This window comes from Pipistrellus kuhlii, unplaced genomic scaffold (genome assembly GCF_014108245.1).
Source record: "Pipistrellus kuhlii isolate mPipKuh1 unplaced genomic scaffold, mPipKuh1.p scaffold_m20_p_11, whole genome shotgun sequence".
NCBI classification, from domain to species: Eukaryota; Metazoa; Chordata; class Mammalia; order Chiroptera; family Vespertilionidae; genus Pipistrellus; species Pipistrellus kuhlii.
Window position 1 is genome coordinate 30755244 of NW_023425416.1, and position 15385 is coordinate 30770628.

A 15385-nucleotide genomic window follows, 5' to 3' on the forward strand; every position below is an offset into this window, starting at 1 on the left:
CCTTGTTTACAAAACATCAGTAAACAAAGGTGTTACCAACCATACTACTTATTTCCGTAGGACTCAGCTATTTTGTCTCTCTTATTATTTTTAACTTTTTAGAGACCTAAAAACACAAAGCATTTATTCTCAAGAGAGGTTGGCTTGCCATGTTGTAGCCAGATTTATTTATTTAGTCTGACAAGTGGTAATAAGTCTATTTGTAATCAACAAAGATATGACAGTCAACACAACCAACCACTGAATTTTAACAAACAAAAGGAGCAGAGAAGTCAAACATTCAAAGCACTCTTATCTTTGACCTCTGAGGCATAGTCCTTAAGTTGCATTAAAAAAATATATATCAAGAGGTTCCCAAGCTTAATTTCCTCATTCTCCAGTCTGATGTTTCACAACAGCCTGAGGAGGGAAATAACCTAGTGCTAAGGGGTAACAACAATTTCTTTTTAAAATAATTACACACTTTTATACTATTAGGAATTGAGATTGATCCCCAAAGTCAGTACGAGCTCATTCCAACAACCTCATGGAAAGCCTTACAAAGAGAGTGTGTAAAAAAGATGGACAAAGCCAAGGGGGTTGATTCAACCTTATATGTGGATTTGTGACCCTACCCAATCGTGAAGTGATAGACCCTGTGAGAACAGAGCCTGTGTCCCCAGATGTGTGTCCCTTGTGTCCCTAGATGATATACTTCCAATGAGATATTCTTCCTTAAAAGTGTGTTGTAAATTTCTTAGCACTTAACTCAAAGTTGACAGAAAGATGCAAATTAACCACTATTAAACCAGTGATTGCACCCTTCCTCCGAATTTAATGCTGTAGTCTAGGAGGCTGGATAGGAGGGAAGGGGGCATTGACTACTGTAAAGAAAGCAGGTGATGGACAAGTGAAAATTTTGGAGACAAGAACTCCTGTGCAGTGAGAGAATCTATAAAAGTATTTGTCAAATAAATGTAAAGAGGCAGCATAATAGAGTGGAAAGAATGTGAGTCAGGCAACGGGGACTTAAATTAGAAAATCCCTCTTCTTAACTGAAACTTTGGGAAACTGATGTTCCCTCTCTGAGCCTCAATTTCAAACCCATTGACTAACATTTGCCTCCAAGGTTTATGAAGAGGGTAGAATGAGTAAAACTGTGTTAAAGATGTTAACACAGAGGCTGGTATGTAGTCATCTACCTGAAATGCCATCTCTCTCCCTCCCCATCCACACCCAGCAAATACTCACCTTCCTCCCCGGGCTCCCACTGTCACCTCTGGGCCCATCTTCTCCAAAACACTTTGAGTACATGTTGCAGCATGTTCTTTCTAAAATTGTGTCCTGAAAGGCAGAACCCATATCACATGAGATTTTTTTAATCTATTAACCTACATCACATTACACACTAAAAGACAAAATTCCCTCAGGTTTGTAAAACCCTGTGGAACATTTTTTTTTTTTAAATACTTACAAGTTGCTTCAGTAAGATGGTTGGGAGGGATGGCAGTGTGATGCTCAGGGGTTGACTATACGCAAATCCTCTGCCAAATTCTAGCTCCTGAAGCTCTTCCAACTTATGTACACCTTCCAGGCCAATGAGGAGGAGTCCAGAGAATCCTTCAAAATACCGGCAGGTGGGTGTTTGAATGGTCTGCCTTTGTCTCGGCCCCAGATAGTCATCCATCACCCTGCCCTTCCCAGTTTTGTTAAAATCAAACCTAACTCACGGCATTCCTCCTCCAAGAATTTGTCTGATATTTTCCATCCCACCAGCCAAAAGTTAAGCAGTTAGGTGGCACCACAAAGAACTCTCATCGTTCCCTTCGGGTCCCTACTTTTTATTTCCTAGAGGGTTTTCACTTATAATTGTCTTAGACTGCATCCTTTTAAACCCATTCCTGGTGTCAATTTGTGGTTTACTCTTAGAAACTGTGGCATCATGGGAACTTTCCACAAATATTCTGGTTCCTCTCCTTAAGGGCGCATGATATGATTTCATTTCTTTGGGGAAGTTATCAACTCTCATTGAGCCTCAATTCCTTCCCTGTGGAAATATCATCTATCTACTGAAAGTTAGAATTTTCCACGTGGCTTGCTCTGACCAATTAAATGTGTACAGAAGTGACATGTGTCCCTCTCTGGGAGAAATGTGAAGCAACGTGCCTCATTTCTTTTTTCCTACCACAGGAATAAAAACCCTTTCTTCAGCCTGGGTACTTGAGTGAAGAGCATACCACGTGGATGGTATTTTTTTAAATAAAATACTTACAAGCCGGCAGTCTGACATCCTCTGAGAGCTCCAGGACTGTGAGGGGGCACAGGCTGGGTTGAGGGACACCCAAACTTCCCCCTCACCTCTGCCCCACCCCTCGTGTACCAATTTCATGCACCGGGCCTCCAGTAGTCTATGAGTAAGCGGGCATCAAATGAATACGTTCTTGCTACAGAAAGCCACTGTGATCTGGAGGTTGCTAGGTATTGCAGCAGAACCTAGCTTATTCTACTAAATCAGTTCCTGACAGGTCATCTGGATTTGTCCACATAGCAGAGAACACATGAACGAGGAAACTTCAAATGTGGCTAGAAATCACTGTTTCTAGAATTTCAGACCAAATATTACTGTTCATATTTTGAACAGTAAATTCACACACACACATCAGCTTTTGGCTATTGTTAAAATAAATAAAATAAATAAATAGCTGCTTAACAATGTTGTGTTTAAAAGCTATCACACATATTCTTCACCATTCCTGAAAACACATTCCTGGAAGTGGAATTGCTGCTTCAGCACATAGACCACGTTTGCAGTCTTGTGTCACAGACTCCCAAATCTCTGCCAGAAACGTTGGATCAATTTACACTTCCAGTAAATTTAGCTGGGAGCAAATTATCATTAAAAAAATATATATTCCAACGCGTTGTTAACCCAGGGAAAACGTCATCCCCAGAACATGATGAACACACTCTACCTAGGAGGGAGAAGGAGGAGGGGAACTTGAACAAGGCATGCTGCTGGCTGTTCACCCTGAGCTGGCTTCGGAGCCTTTACGGAGCACAGGCTGGGGATGGCCAGAGCAGCCAGGCACAGCTGTACAGGAGGCACTGCCCAAGGACACCCAGCGGAGGGAGCTGGCGGGCGCTGAAATGCAGCCAGCGTACCACTCCCCCAGCCAGGAGCCCAGGCACAGGATTGCACCCATCCAGGGCACTGGGCTTCTTTTTCCAATTTCACAAAGATGCCACATAAACCAGGAGCCATCCTTGAAGATGGAGAAGGAATAAGGCAGCAAACAAGGGAAGAAGGGCAGTGGAAAGAGCGAGGCCCAGTTTTAAGCTGATTCCAGAATTCAGGGAAAAGAGACATATAAACCCCTATGTAGCCTGAAGGAGCTATTGATACCCACTCACCCTGGGATAGGAGTTGCACCTTCACCCCTCTCCCCACCCTCTAAAGCAGATACCATGCTCAGAACCAGTCAGTCCTGGCTAAGAGAGGCCCTGGGTCAGTGTCAGGGATGTGGGCCACAGGGTCTCTCAGCCCTGATCAGCCCCTGATTCATACCAAGAGGGAGCCTGGGTATCAGCCTGGTGGGCACTGAGCTCCTATCACCTGGGTTAAGTCTATAGGCTTAATAGAGACCAGTGCCATCTGGAAATCGGGTATCTCAGCCCCTGTGAGAGGAATGAGGTCCATGCAGGGCAACCCCATTGCTTACCTTTGCCTCGGAGAAGCTCAGATGTTTTCTTCAGTCTCTCTAAGTCATCATCCAGTCCATCGGTAAACACTAAGAGGACCTGTGGTTTGGGGGCAGGGGTTAGGGCAGAATGGGAGAAGTTGGGAGGGAAAGGAGAAAGGGAAGTGGGGAGGGAATGGAGAAGATGGATGCTATAAGTTGCACATTTTTTTAAATGCAAGGATAAGTTTAGCTTTCCTGGTTGTAGCCAGCCTTTCACCCTCTTCCCCTTTACCTATTCATTATTCATTTTATTACACATTCATTTTTACTTCAACTTCCCTCCTCCCCTAGGTTCCTATCCTCCCCCCAAAAAAAAAAATAATAATAATAATTTGGACCAGCTTAACATGTTTCACTTAAAAATACCTTCCAAAAATTATCTTATAATACTCATCTTTACCAAAAGTATTATTGCATTTTCTACGTTTTAAAATGTGTTGCCTTTACTCACAGAAAATTTTTATTTTAAAAAGTAAATTATACTAGTCAAGAAATAAATTCATCGCATGCATGACTGAAGGGGGAAAAAATCAATGTTTGGGGGTTTTCCAATCCTGACCTGAGGATATTTTTTCCATTGATTTTTAAAGAGAGTGAAAGGAAGTGGGGGGGGGGGGAGAAAAACATTGATTGGTTGCCTCCCACACACACCCTAACTAGGCCCAGGACAAACTGCAACCCAGGTATCTGCCCTTGACCAGGAATCAAACCTAAAACCCTTTGGTGTGGGGGCCAATGCTCTACCACTGAGCCACACCAGTCAGGGCAAATAAATGTAACTTTTAAAACTTGGGGATGTCATTTCTTTTAATTCTTTGTTGTTTAAAGTATACATAAGTTTCCTTTTTCCCCCATTGGAGATGTCGTTTCTTAATAAATGTCACATGAGATCTCGCTATCTCTGTGGACCTTTGTGTGTGTAAAGTTTGGGGACACTAAGAAGGGATGAGGTGGGCTGCACTTGAGAGTCAACAGCTATCACCACAGACAGCTCCAGGTGCTGACTGAAAAACTAATGGGCCCTACTCTTCATGGCCATCAGTGACCATAGGAGCTAATCGTCTTTGGAATGGATCATTCCTTGGAAGAATCTGGATCACTAAACTGTGGCATCTTCCTTTCATCCCTGCTGGCATTATTCAACATCGAGCCTCTTGGGCTTGGTAAACATTTGTTGGCTGAATGAAAGTACATTTCTGTTGATCTTTACTGGGTAGGACTATGGTTTTCCTTTATGTAGGATCTCCAGTGAAGAACAGTTTACTTGGCCTCAGTCACAAAAGCCTTATCCTCCTGACCCTGCCTGATAGTTCCATAACATGAGTTTTCAGCGTTTATTACCTTCACTTTAGCCAAAGACAGGTGGATAGCATTATCTCCCAGGGTCTGCAAAAAATCCACATCCATGCGGTTGCTCTCGGAAGCCTGATGAACCAAGAACTTCTGAACAATTTCATCACTATACTTCTCAAAGCCTGAGTCGAAGGTAAGCTGGCCATTTGAGCCAGGAACCAAGTAGCGGAACATTGTGTTGATCGAACTACAGCTGATGTTAGGAAGCAAGGCCAACTGTTGCATCAGCACTGGCAGTAACCCTTGAAGCTTCTTCTGATGTTGCCTTGTGGGAGTGGAGATATCAATTGCTACAGACAAATCTAGGTTGCATCCTTTGAAGATGGAGGAGGGGGGAAAAAATCAAATTAGTCACCTATAGTTGCATACCAGGCCCAGATATCAACCAAAACTGCCCTGAAAAAAGAACCCCAGACTACCCATAGGAGTATAAGTTAAATAATTGTTATTGTTTAATTTAGGGAATGGTTTGTTACACGGCAAAAGCTAGCAGATACAACATATACTGTTTGGTACCTCTATGCCTCTGCAAATCCTACTCCCTCTACCTGAAATTTTCTTTCCCATCCCCTCAACCCCAGTCTGGTTAACTCATACATATCTTTCAAATAGCAGTTTAAGTAGCCTCTTCCCTAAAGCTCTTTCTCACTCATGTCCCCAGCTCCTCAAGGTGAATTATCAAATGCCTATGGTTTACTTTACTTCATCTTCTCTACCACCAAACAAGGATTCCTTGAGAGTAGGACTAGGTCATCTTACTTTCCCAGGACCTAATACAGATAGATGCTCATTAAATATTTGACAAGTGAGTGAAGAAGAAAATATAAATGAGCCTTGAGTCTCTTTCAGCATAAGCTGTACTATTTCCTTTTCCCCTGGAAGTTTTCTTCTTCATTCACCACCCATGCATAGACCTTGTTTTGGGGGAGCATCTTAGAAAAGATCAGAACTGACAATCTTCCCCAATTTTCCATTACTTTTGCCTGAAAACTTTTAAGCACGCCTGGAAGGGTATAGTGATAATGTGGAGGTCTATTGACCTTTCAGTCTATACCCACCCACTCACTGGTAAACAAAACCACACACAAAATTCTACGGAAGAGATAAAAGTTGATGGTCACAGATGTATCTGGATTAGAATGTGAATAAATTACTTAAAATGTAACTTATTGGCCATAACTAGGCCCACTATTATTAATTACTTCTGGACAACAAACATAACTTGGGACTGTCCAGGGCAAACCAGGACATGTGGACATTTCCTCCTCAGGCCAGCACACATTGGAGTATTTGGCTCAGAATCAGTGAAAACAAAACTTCACTTTTGGGGAGGGGAGGACACAATTATGAGGAAAATAAATATTGGATCCATCTAGTGAAAAGGGTTATAAACAGTGGTTTCAAGTTTCTCAGGGATCTAAGATCCAGGGGTGAGCCATACTCCCAGCTAGCTAACCAAATCTGTTTCTGGAGTTACCAAGATAGAAAATGTCTTCCTCCTTTCCTTTCATATAAAACATCTTGGTTTTGCTGAGGCCGGTTTGGCTCAGTGGATAGAGCGTCAGCCTACAGATTGAAAGGTCCCAGGTTCGATTCTGGTCAAGGGCATGTACCTTGGTTGAGGCACATCCCCAGTGGCAGGGGGGGAGGAGGGGAGGGGAGGGAGTGTTTCTCTCTAATGGAAATTTCTAGCTTTCTATCCCTCTCCTTTCCTCTCTGTAAAAAACCAATAAAATATATATTTAATAAATAGATAAAAATCTTGGTTTTGTTTTTATTGATTTTAAATCCTCAGTAAGGGCATGTTAATTGATTTTAGAGATAATGGAAGGGAATGAGGAAGGAAAAGAAGGAAGAGAAGGTGGAGGAGAAAGAGGAGGAGGAGGAGGAGAAAAGAGAGAGAGAAAGACACACACCAATATAAGAGAGAGAGAAACATTAATTGGTTGCCTCCCAAAAATGCCTGGACAGGGATTGAACTCACAACTTAGATATGTGAGAATTAAACCCACAATGCTGTATGAAACAGCATCCCAACCAACTGAGCCACCCATCCAGGACTTGTTTTGATTTTTAAATCTCTAATTGAAATTCACCAAAAGGAGTTTCACAGATGTGAATCCTATTTCTATATCAATTCTGATTTCTGAAAAAAGGAAGTTCTTTTTTGTGGTATGGTATATTATTCCAATATTTCTAATTTACATTTCCTGTAGGGACATTTTCAGCTGACTTGATTCTGTAATGCAAGGAGTATTTTCTTTCCCTATTAATGGAAAGGGTATTAACCTTGCCAAATAACCTTTAAGGTCTTTTATGATTCAGTGTTATGATTCTAGAATTCTAGAATTAATTAGATTCTAGCCATTATTAAAATATCCTGCTAATTTTACCCAAAAATAGTCAAAAGACAAAGTTGAAGATAAATATAAATCCTAATTTACTGCATTGTACAAAATGAATTGAAAAGAGAAGATGGAGTCCTATATCTATTTTCCTCTCCCAGATAATACCCAGGTGCACATAAACACAAAAAATAGGACTTTAATTTTTGAAGAATCTGAACTGCTTAATGCAGGACATCCCATAATCCATGCTTACTTAAAACATGTTACACATGCACTCTTTTCAATGATTTCTGAGTTCACCAAAGATACTGCAAAGTAGTGATATTCTTTAGACAATAAAAAAATATTAATTTAATACTCTAGAAAATTGGCTCTAGCTTTTGACATTAACTGTTGGGAAGTCAAATCCTGCCTCCATTATTTCCCATCTATTTCTTAACTTCTCTTGTTTTTCTCATGATGATTCTGGAAACTGGGTATCAGAACAATAACATATGTTTCACATAGGGTTGATGTAGCAATATTGGACTTATGGGTTCCATTATATATTCTCCTATGTGATTCCATACTATACTATACTTCACCATACTATACTATATATTATTATGCCATATTATTCCATTAGATGACATTCTATGCTATTCTGTGTATACTATTATTGTTAAGAGTAGGTAGCAAGATATTAATATAGGAGGGGAGCAAATAGAATTAAACATTATCTACATTAATAAAAGAGAAATATGCAAATTGACCTACTTCCACAACGCCACCAGCCAATCAGGAGTGAGTATACAAATTAACCCAACAAAGATGGTGGGTTAATTTGCATACATGGGCAGGGCAGGACGCCTGCTATGAGGGGGTAGGTGGGGTGTGGAGGGAGCTACAGGAGCAAATACTGAAGCTCCAGCCTGAGCGAACACTGAAAACTCCAACCAGATTGAAGACTCAGGCTGGAGCAAAGGCAGAAAGCAGGCTGAAGCAAAGGCCTGGGTCCAGGGTGCCAGAGGAAAACCTGTGCCGGCAGCCAGAGGTAGGAATGCCTATTCTTGCATGAATCTTCATGCAACAGGCCTCTATAATAGTTAAGTATAGTCAACCAGAAAGCATAAGCCTATTTAACCAGAAAGCTACAGCTTTACACTCCAGGGGACAGCAGCATTGGCCCATCAAGGGGATTAACACCCCTCCCTTTCCCCAAGCAGGGAGAGGCCTGCCCTCTGGTACCAGATTGTCTGATTGTTGCAGGGGATAGGGGATGGGGGAAGAGCCGAAGGGGATAATCACATGCACAAAAGAGGTCAATATGGCCAGGAGTAGTTGCTTCTATGAGGCACATGCAATAGGAGCTAAGATGGCGATCACAGAGGCCTATCAGTCTAGACTGGGAAAAGAATAGGTTGGTTAGGAAGTGGACCCATTAGAAACCCATGAAAGCTTGGGAAATTGATTGGCTAGTTTGAAAGGAGCTCCTGATCCTTCCCAAACCCAAAATAATATAATCCTAGCTAACAAATCCCTTCTCTCTCTCCCTCTCCCTTTCCCTCTTCTTCTCCCTCTCCTTCTCCCTCCCCACCTACCTCCTTCTCTTTTTTCCTCCCAATTTTACACACACACACACACACACACACAACTTGCCCTGTTTATTCAAGTATTGTCTTGGTAGCAATCGAGTGGGTCTACCAGCCACTTACGCAAACCACACAGTCCATTGTTTTGGCCTCATGAAGACAAGATTGGACTTTTTTCATAATGTGATGGAGGAGATGAGACACTGGAAACCCAGGGGCTGCCTTCTATTTCCACCCGAATACATCTTACCATGTCACAACCTCCTGTGTGTGTGTCTGTGGAATACTTTCCTTGCAATGTCTGCCAGCAGCACTATCATGACCCTCATAATGACGTTTTAGTCAGTGACAGACCACATATATATCTGTGGTCCCAGAGGATTATAACGGAGCTGAAAATTCCTATTGCATAGTGATGTTGCAGCCATGATAAGGTCATAGTGTAATGTATTACTGTTTGGTGCTGGTCTCAGTCGATGGATAGTAATGCAATCGCTAGAAATTCCTGGGGTATATTCACCTGGACCTCAATCATCTTCCCACAGACATCTCCTGTTTCTAAACCAATTTTACAACTGGGCCAACACTTTGGTTCTTATTACTCTTCAGCAAGCTTCCCTTAAGCAATAACTATTGGGAGACTTTAAAGAAAAGAAGAGTTTATTACTTAGAGGCCCTTGGATGTACAAGGCCTGCCAGGGGAAACACAGCAAGATCACAAGTAGAGAGGGAAAAAGAGAGAGAATGCAGAAGTCTGGGGTTATGCTTTTATTGGTGTCAAGGGTGAAGAAGGAGGGGCTAAGGTTTTGCAGCTCACTCTTTATAGGTTAATTTATTTTTATTTTTTAAAATGAATTTATATTGATTTCAGAGAGGAAGGGAGAGGGAGAAAGAGAAAAACATCAATGATGAGAGAGATTCCTTGATTGGCTGCCTCCTGCATGCCCCACACTGGGAACTGAGCAACACTGGCCAGGCTGCCCTCATGTTTTAAATTAACATATAAGTGTGGTGTCATCTTTAATTTGTAGGACAGTTACTTTTAAAAACTGACATCCCACCTGGCAGGCTTGGCTCAGTAGTTGAACATCAACCTATGAATGAGGTCATGGTTCGGTCCCCAGCGTGGGGTATACAGGAGGCAGCCAATCAATGATTCTCTCTCACCATTGATGTTTCTCTCTCTCTCTTCCTCTCTGAAATCAATAAAAAATATTTTTTTTAAAAAAATAAGAGTGTGAATTTAAAGCACAAGAAAAGAAAAAACAAGTAGCTTAAATAGTCAGTTATAAAAGTCAACCAAGATCTCTAAAACAAAGTAGCCTCGGTTGAGAGGTGGGGGGAATGGTTCTTTATCTCGAGAGGGCAGGCAATGTGTTCATTCCAGATAGCCTTCTTTGAAGCAAATGCCTCTTTGAAATGGATGCCTTGGCATTGGAAGCTTAAATCAGGCACTTGCATTACAAAAAGAAAAGCCAACAGTCAGAGCTTGGGCTACCATTACTCACTTGTTTGTGGTGATAACTGTAAACAAACCTACTGTGCTACCAGTCCTATAAAAGCATAGAACCTACAATTAGTAAGTATAGTACCTACAATAGTAAGATATACTATCTAGTATACTTGCATTTGATGATGTCCACAGAACCATGAAATCACCTAAGGATGCTTTTCTCAGAAGCTATCCTTGTTGTACACATTGGTAGTTACAGAATAATCATGGGGATGGAAAGCACAGCATAGGGAATACAGTCAATAATGTTCTAATAACTATGTATGGTGTTGGATGGGTAGGAGATTTATCAGGATGGCCACTTAGTAAGTTATGTAATGTCTAATCATGGGGGTGTACAACTGAAACTAATATAATAATGTATGTCAACTATATTTGAAAAATATAAAATGATTTTTTAAAAAGGTATCCTCGTTAAGTGACACATGCCTGTATATCATACTACATAATGCTCTTCTATATTATACTATGCTTCATTATGCCCATGATACTAGCCGCCTGCTCAAAGTATGATTTGAGAACCAGCAGGCTCAGCACCACCTGGGAGCTTGTTAGTAATACAGAATCTCATCCAAAACTACTGAATCATAATCTGCATTTTAATAAGATCTCCAGATGATTCAAATGCATGTTCAAGTTTGAGAGGCCATGTTATGCTCTACTCTTCTACATATACCAAAAGGCAATACAGAACAGTATTTAGTACACAAACTCTAGAAACACACTTCCTCAAGTTCAAATCTCAGCTTTGCCATTTACTTGGGCCAAATAACCTGATTTTTCTGTGTCTTGGTTTCCTCATCTGTAAAATAAGTATCTATTCAACAGCGATATGTGAACATTTCATGTTTTAATATATGGAAGCCCTTGGAACAGCGACTGACACAAAAAATAAAGCACCATCTATAGGTTAGTTCTCCTGATTATACTGTGGTTTGCTGTAGACTCTCACTCCCTGTGAGGAGGAGGTACAGTCATCCATGAAGACATTCTCTGGGTCAGTCACCCACTAAAAGCCAAGTCTTGAGATAAGATCAGAAGGACAGACTCAGACTGTTGGGGAGCAGAAACCTTGTCTCTGGACCTTGCTGTTTTGAAAAAAGCTTGAGGAGATAAAATGGGATTGAGAATGACCTCAACCCCATGGAAGCAGATTAGCAACAAAGTAGAGAGACCTCTGTACAGAGCCACATAGAAAAGAGTGTGCTCTATTTCATATGAACTACTATCTAACCCAGTGGTCGGCAAACTCATTAGTCAACAGAGCCAAATATCAACAGTACCACGATGGAAATTTCTTTTGAGAGCCAATTTTTTTTTCAGCTTAAACTTCTTCTAATGCCACTTCTTCAAAATTGACTCGCCCAGGCCATGGTATTTTGTGGAAAAGCCACACTCAAGGGGCCAAAAAGCCGCATGTGGCTCGTGAGTCACAGTTTGCCGACCACTGATCTAACTGGTAGTATTCTCTGCTTCTATTTCCCTTTCAATATGCTCAGATCTTCAGTAAGCTATGTGTATGTGCTCCATCTATCTACAAGGAACAAGGGGAAGAGGTGTGAGGACGTTCTAGAGCACATGTGTCAAACACAAGGCCCGCGGGCCAAATCTGTCCCGCCAGGCCTTGCAATGTGGCCCGCACCGCGCTGTCATCACTGCACTCTGCTGCGTTTACATCACAATGACAGTTTATGACTGTTCAGTAAACCATTCGGCCCGCGATTTAGGCTGGATTTTAGATTTTGGCCCCTTCTCTGATTGAGTTTGACACCCCTATTCTAGAGAGACAGTTCTGAGAAAGTTCAGGCCTTTAGAGACCAGAGTGCAGACAGCCAGGGAATGATTTAAAAAAAATAAAAAATAAAAATCCCCAGAGGAAGGTGAACCACAGCGTTAGGAGTTTGGTCCACTTGTCCTCCCCACAGGCTGATCTTCCCTCCCTCCTTCAGCTGGAAGGATCCGTTTTTACTTTATTAAGAGAGCCAACAGGGTCTGCGACACCAATGACGGGCTCGTAGATCAAAATAACGAACCCTCTGTCACTCACCTTCTGGAATGCAGACTTTATAAAAAATTTCCTTCTCCAGATTCTGCAGGGACTCAAAATTTTCTTCATGGTACACTTTGCCAGGGTCATTAGTCATCTCCAAAAGCTGAGAGGGCTTGGCTTCCCCAACTCCGATGGCAAAAATAATTATGTTTTTGTCCCTGAGGGCCTTGGCTGGGATGGTGACATTGTCCTGGGAGACCCCATCGGTGATCACAATTAAATACTGATGAACGCCAGGTCTCCCTCCTCTCGAGCTGTCAAAAAAAATCAGCGTGAAATTCAAGGCCTTGCCAGTGCGGGTGCCATCTTTCATCTGCTGAACACCTGAGATGGCTCTGTCAATGTCCGCCTTCGAGGAGTACTGGTTGAGCCAGAATTCTTCTTTGGGGATTGAGCTGAACTGCAAAAGACCGATCTGAATTTCGTCAGCGCTGATATTAGACAGATTCACCATCCTCTTCATGAACCCCTTCATCTTTTCAAAGTCTTTTGGGGAGATGGATTCAGAGCCATCTATCAGGAAGATGATGTCAGCTTTCTTACTCTTACAGGCTGCCGGGAGAAAGGAGCAGAACAGAACATTCACTCAGAGACTGGAACCCATTAATCACAAGTCCTCAGAGACAGTCTGAGGTGGTACATGTACAACATAAAAATATTTCTAAAGGGAGTGAAAGAAGAAGTCAATGAAATAAATTATCTATGAAACATTAAAATATTTTAAAGGGGTTAGAAGAGGAAGCCAATTAAATAAATTTTCTATGGTCTAGCACAGACCAGTATTAAAATGGACACAGCTGTATGATAAAGATATAAAATTTGACCGGCTTGGTTCATTCTAGGTCACGGTCACTCGGTGTCCAATACTCACTTATGGGCCAGTGAATCCACACTTTAAGAATGAAGCCTACTCACATAGACTAGACCCGTGGTCGGCAAAATACAGCTTGTGAGCCACATGTGGTTCTTTGGCCCTTTGAGTGTGGCTCTTCCACAAAATACCATGGCCTGAGCGATTCTATTTTGAAGATGTGGCATTAGAAGAAGTTTAAAAAATTTGGCTCTCAAAATAAATTTCAATCATTGTACTGTTGATATTTGTCTCTGTTGACTAATGAGTTTGCTCTTGGACTAGACACATCTATTTAGAGAGAGAGAGACTAAAGAAAAAAGTCTTACTCTCTGAGGAGCAGATGTCTTGTACTACTTCTTGTTGGATGGCCTTCAGTGAATCAAACTCATGCACGAAAAACATCTTGTCTTTTGCGATCTCCTTAAGCTCAGTGGTGTTAGCATCTCGGACCCCAATGGCATAAATGTTGACCTTGTCTCTCCTCAGCGCCTCTGCCGCCTCAGCCACTGGGTCCGCAGACTGACCATCCGTGATGACTATGAGATACCAAGGCACGTCGCGACGAGCCGTGCCTGCAAAGACCTGAGCCATGACCCTCAAGGCCTGACCCGTCATGGTGCCGCCCCCGCTCTGCCGGATGTCACCGATGGCTGCCTTCAGTCCGGCCACACTGGGATACTGGCTGAGGATAAACTGACTATTAATTCCATCTGAGTACTGAACGACTCCAAACTGTACTCTGTCGGGCCCAATATGGAACATCTTTATCACTTCATTCATGAACACCTTCATGTCAAGAAAATCATCTGGAGTGATGCTGCCAGACCCATCGATAAGGAAGTAAATATCTGCCTTCTGGACGTGCACACAGCCTAGGCAAAAAGAAACAGCAGCTACCATTAGAACAGGGGTGAGATGGCATGTCATCCCCAGCAGAACTGAGCCCCAGCTGCCTGCAGCTGTAACCTGCTCGCTAACTCAGCCGGGATTGGCTGCCCCCCCCCCCCACTTCCTCTCTCATCCCCACTCCCCTATTGGTGTGCCTCCAGGATAAGCCACTTGCAACCCGGTCCTTTCCCCAGAGTCTGTTTCTGGTGAACCCCACTTGAGCATGAAGTAAACATTACTTGACATTTCTCAAATTGGGAAGTTGAGAATAGGTTAGAAGTAAATTATCAGAGCATATTTAAAGCTGTGAATTGTCTCAGTTATTCAATATTCCTGCTTCCCATGCAGGTCACACTTTTTAAATATCTGGATCCTTTCTGGAATTTCATGTAATGTAATTCCTTTCAAGGAATTTAAAACTTTCTGGTGTAGATCCTGTCTCCACCGCTTACTAGGAGATTTACCACTTTGCATGTCAATTCCCTATCGAAGAGGTGGAACAAGAATCTTAACACCTACTCGGTGAATTTATTGGGAGGATTGAATAAGGTTATGGAAACATAGTTGAGCTGAGTATGGAAAAAGCCATGGTTATAGATCACCCAGGGTTTTATTTCTGTCCCCTCACAGATGCCTCATAAAGGGTGAGATGTAACTTTCTCCTCACTCCTTTCAGTAAGGGTGACCCCGCTTTGTGTTATTAATGTCTTGATTCCCTTGACCCAGGGAAGAATCAATAGCCTTTTCATGTGTTCTAGCTGAAAGAAAAGTGGTCTGAGGCATGCGTTGGGTTCTGTTGCTCATGCCTTCAATCAGGAGGACCCTGGTCCAGCCAATATGAGACATACTTATACTTTTTTTAAAAAAAATTATTACTTATCTGAATGAACTTCAAATTTATCTGGGCATCCCTAGAGGGAAAGGCATTGAGAGGGGGTGTGTCTTAAAAGGGTGCGGAGAGGAGGGATCTGCCCCTACCATGTTTGTCAAATGTTTGAGAATGAAAAGAAAAATTATGAAAAAAGAATGCAGACACTTGGACTCTGTTGGAACCCAGCACCCACTGGTGATGGGTAGATAGTAGCTGAGT

The 15385-nt window shown here is 42.1% G+C and overlaps 1 protein-coding gene across 1 annotated transcript in view; it reads right to left on the reverse strand.

The window, feature by feature from the left end:
- LOC118715360 (collagen alpha-4(VI) chain) overlaps window positions 1-15385 on the reverse strand; it is a 94413-nt gene that overhangs the window by 55163 nt on the left and 23865 nt on the right. Inside the window, exons 7-12 of the mRNA XM_036431515.2 lie at window positions 13734-14279; window positions 12552-13106; window positions 5061-5386; window positions 3699-3777; window positions 1454-1599; window positions 1231-1323 (exon numbers count right to left, since the gene is read on the reverse strand). Of these exons, the coding sequence (XP_036287408.1) occupies window positions 1231-1323; window positions 1454-1599; window positions 3699-3777; window positions 5061-5386; window positions 12552-13106; window positions 13734-14279 (1745 nt within the window). The remainder of the gene's footprint in view (window positions 1-1230; window positions 1324-1453; window positions 1600-3698; window positions 3778-5060; window positions 5387-12551; window positions 13107-13733; window positions 14280-15385) is intronic.